Source organism: Hydra viridissima, unplaced genomic scaffold, assembly GCF_058129835.1.
Source record: "Hydra viridissima isolate aposymbiotic clone 2 unplaced genomic scaffold, HvirCarnegie_v1 scaffold_11, whole genome shotgun sequence".
Taxonomy (NCBI): domain Eukaryota; kingdom Metazoa; phylum Cnidaria; class Hydrozoa; order Anthoathecata; family Hydridae; genus Hydra; species Hydra viridissima.
This window is the reverse complement of record NW_028324310.1, coordinates 8,068,003-8,079,959: the sequence shown is the minus strand read 5'-3', so window position 1 is coordinate 8,079,959 and position 11,957 is coordinate 8,068,003. Positions and strand designations below refer to the sequence as shown.

Below are 11,957 nucleotides of genomic sequence, written 5' to 3'. Positions count from 1 at the left end.
AATTTTACAGAAAGGGGTATTCTTAAAGATAGCACCTTGGGTAAAATCCAAAGGATTAAAACAAATTGGTTTAATGATCCTACATTTTTATGTTCTGTCTGTCTATCTCACAGCCATCCACATATGTACACAAACACGCACACATGCAAACACACCCACATACATGCACCCATTTTTAACTATTTTAAAAAGATTTTAACAAAAAGTTGATAAAGTTATAAGAAGATAAATTATTCCAAATAACAAAAAGTTAAGAACACACTTTATATCTCTAATACTTTAATTTTTTTCTTTTCTAATATGAATTACAGAAAATTTTACAAACTTTCATATTTATTTTTGAGTGAAGTTTATAAAAGGCATAGCTACAACTAAAAAACAACAAATGGGAAACAGATTACAAAATTCAATAGAGATAGCCGACTTTGAAAAACTTTATCTAAGAATGGATAATTTTTTAAAGAATGTTTTTATGAAGCTCTTCTTTAAAGAATCTTTTTATGAGCAATTCAAATATAAGAAGTTTATCTACAGTTTTAATAAATTTTGAACAATTGAGAAATAAATATGAGCCTTACTTAACACTTAATCTAAGATTAGTGCTTTTTCAGGAGTTTGTTTTGAACATCAGCTCAAACTAAGAAAGAGGTATAGAATATAAAATTATGGTTTGATTTTTAATGAATGCAGAACTAGCTATCTGATTCATCATCATTTAAAGAAGCATCATTTGATATATCTAAATGTACTACACTATCTGTTGATAATTTTGGAACTTGGATAGCCTCACTCTCAGATCCGCAGTAACGCATGGACCGAAGATTATCTGAAAACCCATCATTGAACTGCTTGCTTAGATGTTCCACAATTTCATCTTCTGGTTCTTCCTCTTCACTCTATGGTCATAAATTTAATTCTTTCAAAAAATGCAGAACAAAAAAACTTAACCTAAACACAACTTAAAGAAAAGTAAGATAAGAAAACTTTACCTCGTCAAACAACTCACGGGCTTTAGCATATGTAAATCTTGCACTTTGAGATCTTTCCAAAAAGTATCTAAATAGAGAAAATAAATACAAGTAACTGGAACTAAATTTTCTCATATGTTTTAATAAGAACAATAGAAGCCATCAAGAAATACCCATTAGAAGTTTCATTAGAAGCTGTTGGCGGACTCCAATTATTGTAATTGTATGCTGATGGAGCACGCTTAAATAAAACATAAATATTTAATTACAGATTTGTAAATCAAAATAAAATAATTTAATTATAAGCTGATGGAAGTTAAACTGGACACAAAGTTAACAAAACAATTATTAAAGTATACTCTTTCCAACTCTTCCCCAAGCCAAATAATGGCACTTTTCCATTTCTCTTTTAACACTTCTGATTTCATTAGTAGCTGATGGGCCAACTCACAACTACACATTAAAATAAAAAAAATCATCTAAAGAATTGAAGTGATAAATATCATATATCATGTCTAGTAAATTAACTATCAAGCTTAAAACAGTTGCTTCAATCTAAAACTATTGTAAAATAAATACTTTTGAATGAGTTGTACAATAGCTTTGATACATTGATAACCTCTTTTATGACTGTGGGATTTTGATCGTTGAATGGTATCAAATAAACCTTCACGATCATCTGATACTCCTAGAACCAAAAAACAAAAAACAAAAACAAAAAAAACATAAGAAATCAACAAGATTACTAACTTAGTAGAATTTTAATAACTAAATTTTTATACTTGAAAAGAGAACTTAATGCTTTGAAAGATTTCAAAATGATGTCTAAAATAAGGTATAAATTGAAATTTAAAGCATTAAAACTTTTATAAAACTTTATTTTGTTCATTTTGTTCAAGATAATAACAACCTTTAAAAAGGTAGTTAATTACCATTAAAAGCAGATTTTAATCTGTGTTCCTGCCAAGAATCATTCATGAGTAGTAAATGTAGAAGTATGTCAAGAAATGGACGAAGTTCATATGTATAAGCATATGAAATCTAAAAAATCATTAAAAAAAACAAACAACAACTTAGATTTGATTTGAATAAATAAAAAGCTTTATAAACTTCTCTCTGATGATACTCACCAAGTATAAAACCTCAGATAATGCAATCAGAGAGAAACTCAAACACTCCCAGCTCAAAAACTAAAAATAAAATACAAAAACTTTTTTGTAATTAGCAAAAATACTTTTTACAATTATCAATTTCAACAACTCAAAGAAAAACATACCTTGATTAACTGAACAGTGTCTTCTGAATTATTGCTCTCTTCTAAAAACTTTTTAATGCAATTGCTATGAACAAAACAAAAAATTCAAATCAACTGAAAATTTGCATATTTCTGAAGTAATATTTCTGTTTTAGAAATTGTTTAAATATCTTCATATATTAGATTTTAACATAGATGAGAGTATTTAGTAAAACAAAAAATCAACATTTACCTAGTGTATATTAAGCCTTCAACATCTGAAGGTATTTCCATGATAGGAGTGGAAGCCATAGAGTCTAAGTAGGGATTAGGTTTACATGGTTCCCCCTAAACAAATAAGTTAGAACTACCAACAGTGAGTATTACAAATTTTAATTTTTGATAGTCTTTTAAAAAATTAATTACTTTGATTGCAGAATTCATATATTTTGTCACATCACAACTTCTTATCAAAACTGAAACCAAAGAATACAGTTTTGCTGACTCAGCATACTGATACTTTACAGAATTGTTAAATTCTTCCTCTATTGCAAGGCGGATAAAAGTTAAAAGAACTCCCAAATCCAAGAGCTGTTTACGCTAAAAAAGTAATATATTTCATATTTACTATACAACTGCACTTAATTAAGAGTCCACCATATTTCATTTGTACTTAAAAAAACATTAAACTGCTTTATAATATAGATAAGATCAGTAAGAGAACTTTTGCTAAATAAATACTTGACTGTGGCCAGTGATTGCAAAATATATTTAATATAACCAAATAGAAAAAAAAATCTTTTGGAACCTAAAAGTGTACCTCAGCAGGTCCGATTCCTGCATACATGACAAATAATTGGAAGTACTGTAGCAAATGTCTTGGATTGTTCTCAGAACTTTCACGATGAAGGACTTCAATAACTGTCCGCATTAAGTAATCACTCAATGTAACTTTAGTAGGATCCAAACCAGCCACTGGTAGAAAAAAATATAAATGATTATAAACTTTGCTTTTGATTGCTTTCAAGAAATATCATTTTAAAATATATGCATCAACTGAGTTGCTCAAAATGTATACAGGATACAAAACTTAAATTACATATATAATCATGATACCTTGCCAAGGTTCTAATGGGCTACTCAATAACTCAACACTAAAACAACCATCATTGCGAGTTAAGTGAGCCAGTAATATTATTATTCTTCCAAAAGCACTGCGAACCTTAAAATGTGTAAACAAAATTCATTGTAACAAAAATTTATAAAATATAAAACTAAAATTTGTAAAACATAAAACTAAAAAAAAAAAACAAAAAACAAAAAAAAAACAAAACAAAAAACAACAACAAGAAAAAAAAAGAAATAAAAAATTATAAACTTTTTAACCTCTGCAACAGGACATTCAAGAAGGTACTCTACAATTCTATCTGGGCGTGATAATAAAACTTCAATAACAAACCACCTTCTCAAAAAAGCATTAAGACGAACTAAATTTGCAATGGCTTCATACCAATCATTTGCAGATCCTCTAATAAAACAATTTGATTGAACAGACATTAAGTAATTTATCTTAACTAATAAAGAAATAAAAATAATAAAACAACAAAAAAGCATTAGAATGGGTTCTATCTTTATAAATAAAAGACAAAAACATTTACCTTATACTTTTTTTTGTATGAAAGCACACTGTAAATAGAAACTTGCTTAAAAGTTGAAGACAAATAAAATGCAAATCATCACGAACTGGATCAATGGGCTAAAATAAATCAAAAAATAGATTCTGTTACAACAGTAAAATCTAATGTAATAATTGCACTGTTAGGTTAGTTTTTGTAGTTTTATATATTTTGCTTGACTATTTAAAATCTTTTTTTTTTCTCTGCTTTCTTTAAAAACAATTTAGATAAATTTATAGAAAGGGTTTCTTTAGAAGAATTGGTTTGCTTGATCTTAAAGCATGTGTCAACATATGACAAAAAAGTTAAAAAGTTGGTAAAATTACTTGTGTCCTCATAAAAAAAAAACACAGAATGAGAGGAAATAGTCTTAAAAGACATGTTTTTTTTTCTTTCAAAAAGCAATTTATTTCAGCTTGTTTACTTTTTATAATAACAAAAACCTTTTTTTTATTCTTTTTTGTATATTTTTTTTGAAAGACCATTTAAAGACTACAATTCATTATTAAGCAACATATCTTCAAAAATTCTTATCAAAGTACAATCTTGAAAAAGAGAATTCTCAAGATAATTTTTAAATCTTCAAATATACCATATCATTTAGCACCAAAATATATCACTAATAAAATTTTCCTATAGGTTAAAAACTTAGTATAAAACCAACTAAAAGCTTAGTAAACATTTAGAGACTTATTAAAACAAATAGTTGAAAATTCAGATTTAGTACTACATTTAAATATTCTTTTACAATATTGAGGCATTTTAGTGAAAAACATATAACTCTTGCAGTCAAAGTGTAAAGCCCATAAAAATATATACTTAAGAAAAAGCTATACACAAGTATGGAAGAATATATTTAATATAGCACATACATACATGAAAATATTTAATGTTGGAAAAATATTTGTAATTTTTTATTTGCAGCAAGCTAATAATAACTTGTATATAAAAAATGGTATTTATTTGTACAACCCCAGAGATGTCTCTCCAATTTTCATTAGTTACTTTTATAAATACATATAATAAATGTATAATAAACAACTTTTTATCTATCAGATTGATAGATGAAAAGAAATCCAGCTTTATCTGCTTAACTTAGCTAACAACAAATAGCTTGTTAACTTTAGTAAAATTTTTGCAGCATTATAGTCTTAGGTCAGAAAAATATTTTTAAAATTATGAAACTAAAACAAGACATACTTTATGTGGAGATGATTGTGCTTGAGGTGTCAGACTTGATAACACTAATTTGTGCATAAAGTTAAAATACTCTGGAGAGAACTGCATTTTTGTATGTAAAAACTGAATGTTTTCTTTGCAAACAGATTTTTCTATAGCTGAAGGCATCACTAACTTGCCACTGGGAGAGCTATTTTGGCGGTTGACTTTAGATGCAATATCAAGACGTTCATAAAATAAAAGATAAGCATTCCACCAACGTTTCTGACGCCTACACAAATAAAACACTCAAAATCATTGCACACACAAAAAAAGTATCACAGCAGTGTGTAAATTGCAGGCTGGGAGCCAATAAATTGCAAACTTTTTTGAAATTTTCTGTGAACCATTGGGGAAATAACAACAAAAATAATATACAAACAAATATATTAGGGTGCACCATACACCCTGCTATTTTGCATAATATGTGCAAAACCTGTCAATATAATATTTCTTTCCCAATCACAGAATGCTAATTGCTAAATATTTATTAAAAATAAATATGTACTTAAGCTCAATTAAAGTATATGCTGTTCACTTAAAGCAAAGTGATAATATACATAACAATTAATAATGTTAATAACGGGTTATCTCTAAACTGTTGCATTAGCTTAGCAAAAAGCCAATCATTTCTGAGTGTTTTGCTACAAAATTTTAAAAGAAAAATTAATTTTACACTGAGTGAGTCAGAGGTACAGCTATTAATCTAAGATTATTTGAAAATATATGGCTTTTTGGACATTCAATATATAATATAATAGATATGGATATATGATATGTGATATGGATTTTAGATAGTGAACAATCAAAACCAAAATTTCAGCTAAAACCAAAAGTAACAAAATTTTGGTTCAGTACCAAAAAAAAAAGTTACCAAAGTTTGAGAAAAACCTAAACCAAAACTGAAACAGAATTTTGGCATCAGTCATTTATTAGATATGGATAAAGTTTACTTTCAGCCACTTTTCTACATAAAACAACACATTAAATTTCTACAGTAACAACAACTTTGTGTCCATTTCTTTAAATATTTATATATATATATATATATATATATATATATATATATATATATATATATATATATATATATATATATATATATATATATATATATATATATATATATATATATATATATATATATCCCCACCAAAACAAAGGGAACAAATATTGAATTTTGACAAAACATAGTAAGCTATCTACTATTTTGATTTCAATACAAAAATATATTATAAAAATATATATTATAAAATTCAAAAAAATATTGATTTAGATAAATATAACAACAGTATCTATTCTATACAAGATATATTATATATTAGGTATATAACTTTGCTTCCGCCATTTTTTGATAGATGTCATTAGAGACACGTGGTGAATAGAACTGTCGGATCTAAAGTGTCATTTGGTAACTTTACATGCTTGTCAAAAGCACCATTTCCAAACATAAGTTATAATTTACTCATTTCATATATTTTTAATTGCTTTAAAATGTCAGTTTACAAGCCAAATTCTTATCATTTGAGGGAAGTTTTACTTTACGCATTCAATTCAAAGAAATCTGCGACTGAAGCTCATCGAATGCTCTCAGATACATATGGTGAGGTAGCTATTATTGAAAGAACTTTTTAAAATGGTTTCAGGAATTCAAGAAGGGTGATTTCAACGTTAAAAACCAGCATTGCGGTGGAAGGTAAAAAGTGTTTGAAGATGATGAGTTGATTGACTTTGCTTGATGAAGACTTTGTGCCAAACTCAAGAAGAGTTGGCAGAATCATTACATGTGATTCAGCCAGCCATTTCCATGTGCCTCAAAACCCTAGGAATGGTTCAGAAGCAAGGAAATTAGGTGCTGTATGAGTTGAAATCGAGGGACATTAAATGGTGCATGTTTGCTTGTGAACAATTGCTTCAAAGGCAATGACGGAAGGGATTTCTGCAGTGTGTTGTTACTGAGGATGAAAAATGGGTTCACTATACTAATCCCAAACAAAAAATCATGAGGTTTGCCCAGCCATGCATCCACATTGACAACCAGATCCAATCTTAATAGCTAAAAGGTTATGCTCTGTAATTGGTGGGACCAGTTCAGTGTGGTGTACTATGAGCTGCTAAAACCGAATGAAACTATTACTGGCAAACAATATTGAACTGAACTGATGCATTTGAGATGAGTACTAAAGGAAAAACAATTGCAATACAAGGAAAGGCACTATAAAGTGATTTTGCTGCATGACAATACTTGCCCCCCCCCCCCCCCATGAGGCACAACTAGTGAAAACATATTTGGAAACGCTGAAATGGGAAGTTCTACCACACCCACTGTATTCTCCTGACATTGTTTCATCTGATTACCACCTTTTCTGGCACACGGCCTGGCTGATCATTGATTTGTGGATTGCCTCAAGGGATGTTCAGTTCTTTCAACACATGATTTGTTTGTTGCCGGATAAATGGGAAAAAGTAGTGGTTAGTGATGGACAATACTTTGAACCTTAAATGTACCATCAATATTTGAAAATAAAGTTCTAAATTTTGAGAAGAAAATGGTGGAAACAAACTTAAACACCTAATTATATATATATTTATATATATATATATATATATATATATATATATATATATATATATATATATATATATATATATATATATATATATATATATATATATATATATATATATATATATATATATATATATATATATATATATTAGGTGTATATATCTAAAATATATACAAAATGAAATATATCTAAAAAAATTACAAAATGATAAATAAATTATAATTTTCAACTCCAAAACTAAAGGAGCTTTTAAAAGTATATCATCAAAAGCATATCAGATCAGTAAATGATACCATATTGATTGTTCTTAATAACTTTTTTACATCTATGAAGCATAGACTCAAGTTTATTACTTTGACCTTTTTTTATTTATGGCCAGGCAGTTTGAAACTTCTTATACAATTCTTCAGCATTTCTGAACTTACCATGTAAATATATTTTATTATTTGTTTCCATATATTCCAGATAGGATATGTTAGGAGAGTGCACAGGGCATTTCCTTACAGTAATTTTATTTTTATCAAACCATGATTTAATGAGTTTGGATATGTGTTTGGGATCATTGAATTTCAATTCATCTGACTTTAATAGTCTCCACTATTCTGTCCAATTTCTTCGAACCAGTTCATTGCTAATATGAATGATTTTTTTGCAACATCCAGATGTTGCAATACAGTATTTTCTATTTTTGCTGAGCTTATTTGAGAATTACACTTGCATTTCTATTGGATATTTATTTGCTATTTCTTAAATAAATAATATTGTAAAAGTTATATATGTATTGTTTTGAGTCAGTTAAAAACTAATCTTATGTTGAAGAAAATGGTCTGCAAAATAGATCACAATTTACAATTTACCCACTAAATACTACTATCAATAGGGAATAAATAAAAGCTACTAAAATATATGCAACAAAATAAATTAGTTAAAGAAAAATTGTTTTATTTTAAAGAAAAACAATTACAAAATCATCTTTTAAATAATGTTAAAGCTTTTTTAACATACAATAAAAATACCTTTTTAACATATGATCAAAAACCTCTCCCATATATTCACCTCCAAAACATTGGTTTTTTAACTCCTAAGATTTTTTAAAAGATGTGATGATTAGAAAAAGAGAAAAGATAAAGAAATAACAATTCAAAAATTTGATACATAATAAACAATTGTTATGTAAATGAAATGCCTTTACTTGCTTATCTTGTAATTATTATGTTGCATTTATTTATTTAGCAAAATTTAAACAATGAATTAATCTAACAATATTAACAAATAAGGAAACCTCATCATCATCCATATTACAATCACTGACATCACCATCATCAAACTTATACCAGCTCTGTTTTCCACTTGTTCTTGATCTACAACAACAATACAATTTTCAACTACAGCAGAATACATTTTAGAACATTTAGATAAAAAAAAACACAAATCTAAAAAGTAATTTACTTATCAAGTTAAATATTTTGTAACTTCCTAAGTCTATGTAATATATGAATCAATGTATACAATAATGTTCTAAATAATTTTTTTTTTAATATTTGACTTTTTGATGAAAATTTGTTCTTTGAAGACAGACCTCTCCGTACACATTGAATAGAGAGCTGAAATATTGTCTATAAACTAAAAGGTTCTAGGTTAGTGACTTAGAAGGTTTTTGTTGGCAGCACTGAGAAAACCAGCTGTGTTCTGCTGGTAGCTGTCAGATGTTTTTAATCCAATTTTTGTTTTGTTTTGGTTACAAGTTTGAGGTTATTTGGGCTTATTTTATTATTCATCTCATTGTTTTAATGAAAAAGACTTATAATGAATGAAGAACCTGGTACTAGCAGTGGAAGAAAGGTTAAAAATGAGGCTATGTGGAAAAGGAATGTTATCAAAGAAGCTAAAGTGGAAGGTAAAGAGTACATTGACTACAAAGGAAGAACTGTACTTGCTACTACTGTTGGAGCTGATTGCAGGTGAGATTTGTATTGCAATTTCAATAACCAATTAGCCTTTTAACAATTTGTTTAGGCCTATCATAGAATATCATGTAACATATTTTCATAAAAACCTCTTAGACAAAACTAATCCAACACGTTCCATATCGTTCCATTTAGGCTAGTGAAATGACCTTAAACAGTAGCCAAATGTTATAGCCGTATTACTCAAACATCATTTTTTAGAGTTTGGCTATGGTATTTAGGCCTACCTCGAACATTTATATCAGCATAATCTAATGTGATATTTTGCTTTCAGATGCTTGAAGAAATGTATGGAACATATATATATCACAAATTTTGATATATATTTTAACAAATCTAATATTTAAAGATGTCAAAAAGCACCAAGATTTTTTTTGAATTTATTAAGTAATACTTTTGGATTTAATAAGTTTTTTCTTGTTCCCCAAAAAAATAGTTTTTATGACTTAGAACATTTTTGTTTACATCGATTCATATGTCATCTAAAGAGTAAAAACCAATAAAAACAAAAATTTCTTTAAAATAAGTACCTATTAGTAATATATGAGTAATAATGTCCACCACTAGCCTGGCCACTATGAACAGTAACACCAACAAGTTTATATATTGTACTTTTTTCTTTGTCGTCATCAATTAATTGAGTTTTAGCTGATTGTTCAATAATATCCTCTTCAATGATTTCACCTTCTATTTTTGCTAAACCTTCCACAGTGAAAGGCTCTAAGTCAAATTCTCTTGGGAACTCAAAGTAATCATTAAACTTCACTGCACAGTCCCTATAAGTGAGGTAAAAGCACAATAGTTGTATGTTTTTAATTTTAAATAATGAAACAGAATACATAAATTATACTACAACTGAAATTTTTATTAGAAGAACAAGTTATCTTTGCAACATTTCATTACCTTTCCCAATCATAGTCAAACCGTTTAAGTTGTATCGCCAACACTTTAGGGAGCTTTCTTATACACAATCGCTTAACAGTATCAACTTTTTTGTCACACCTTTCACAGAAATAAGCATTTGCACCTTCAAGTAAATCTCCTTTCACATATTGCTCTAAACTATCTATTAAGTTATGATGGTTACGAACATCCACATTGATAGCAGTGAATGGCGTCTCACGAGAGTATCTGATTTCAAAAAAATTTGCCAATAAAACAAAGTTTTTTTTTTTTTTGATAGAAAAGTATCTTTAGATACTAAATTTTATAGTTAGTAACTTTAAACCAGAAAAAATTCTTACCTATGAGGGCATTGTTTACAAATTTTTTGATCTGCAAATGATCCACCTAATATATTTGAACAAATTGTGCTATGACTGAGAGCTTTTAATGCTTCATCAATATTGTCCACAAGTGTATTAAAAAATTCATAAGCATCATGTTGCTCACGTAAGTTAACTGGTTCCCCCCATAGACGAAAGACTTGCCAAAAACCATTAGGAACATAATACTGCAGTTTACTGCCATATAAATGACCAAAAATAGCTTGAACCTGGCATAGAACCTTTGTATTATATTGTTGACGTTCTTTCTGTTTGTTCTTTTCAACAAGTTCTTTATTTTCAATGGTTGTTGATGATAAATCATTATCAATATTCAAAATCTAAAAATATATAAATTCATTAGGTTCCTTACCTTAAATACCTCAATAAAAAAGGGGGTATTAGCTTTTTTGTAATAATTATAGTTCAAGCATATTATAGGAAGTAAAACTGTACAAAGAAAACTATTCAAAACAAAAATTACATGAAAAAATATATATTTATATCTGAATTTCTATTTGAATACTTTTTTTTCGTAATGGTTTTCATCTTCTTCTTCATATCCAACATCAACACTGAGCACGCCACTAGCTATTTCTGGTATCATAAACAGCTTTAAGAAATAGAGAAAAAAATTTATGCATATTTTCAAAATTGTTGAGTCTTACCCCCAAAAGTTTATGAATACATGCAAAGTTAATTAACTAAGATGTAAAATCTAATCAAAAGTGAATAAGATGACATATTTCATTTCCTTTACAATTTTAGCTTGCTTGCATTACATGTAACTGATAAATCTTTAGGTTAAAACTTGACTAAAACTTGCATGGATTCAATACGCTCATTTAGCCAAAAAAATAATAATAATAAGACTACAAATATAGGTTTTTGTCAATATTCAGTCTAACAAACAACATTATTTGGAGCTTCTGTTAGCAGATTGAGCCACAGTCTGGAGTAATATTTTTTACAAGTGACTTTAAATACATACATACATACATACATACATACATACATACATACATACATACATACATACATACATACATACATACATAC

The 11,957-nt window shown here is 27.8% G+C and overlaps 1 protein-coding gene across 3 annotated transcripts in view; it reads right to left on the bottom strand.

The window, feature by feature from the left end:
- Window positions 1-262: 262 nt before the first annotated feature.
- LOC145190873 (ubiquitin carboxyl-terminal hydrolase 9X-like) overlaps window positions 263-11,957 on the bottom strand; it is a 36,119-nt gene continuing 24,424 nt past the window's right edge. For 2 of the 3 annotated variants that reach the window (XM_090066580.1, XM_090066581.1), the window contains exons 35-55: window positions 11,425-11,511; window positions 10,878-11,239; window positions 10,537-10,764; window positions 10,164-10,409; window positions 8,949-9,027; window positions 8,683-8,747; window positions 5,079-5,328; window positions 3,861-3,958; window positions 3,589-3,730; window positions 3,319-3,424; window positions 3,023-3,177; window positions 2,629-2,802; window positions 2,456-2,550; window positions 2,245-2,308; window positions 2,099-2,158; window positions 1,901-2,009; window positions 1,548-1,656; window positions 1,328-1,421; window positions 1,142-1,209; window positions 990-1,056; window positions 263-896 (exon numbers count right to left, since the gene is read on the bottom strand). In XM_090066580.1, the coding sequence (XP_089922706.1) occupies window positions 693-896; window positions 990-1,056; window positions 1,142-1,209; window positions 1,328-1,421; window positions 1,548-1,656; window positions 1,901-2,009; window positions 2,099-2,158; window positions 2,245-2,308; window positions 2,456-2,550; window positions 2,629-2,802; window positions 3,023-3,177; window positions 3,319-3,424; window positions 3,589-3,730; window positions 3,861-3,958; window positions 5,079-5,328; window positions 8,683-8,747; window positions 8,949-9,027; window positions 10,164-10,409; window positions 10,537-10,764; window positions 10,878-11,239; window positions 11,425-11,511 (2,862 nt within the window). In that variant the 3' untranslated portion in view covers window positions 263-692. Of the gene's footprint in view, window positions 897-989; window positions 1,057-1,141; window positions 1,210-1,327; window positions 1,422-1,547; window positions 1,657-1,900; window positions 2,010-2,098; window positions 2,159-2,244; window positions 2,309-2,455; window positions 2,551-2,628; window positions 2,803-3,022; window positions 3,178-3,318; window positions 3,425-3,588; window positions 3,731-3,860; window positions 3,959-5,078; window positions 5,329-8,682; window positions 8,748-8,948; window positions 9,028-10,163; window positions 10,410-10,536; window positions 10,765-10,877; window positions 11,240-11,382; window positions 11,512-11,957 lie in introns of those variants that run through there. The other variant, XM_090066582.1, reaches the window with a different exon arrangement.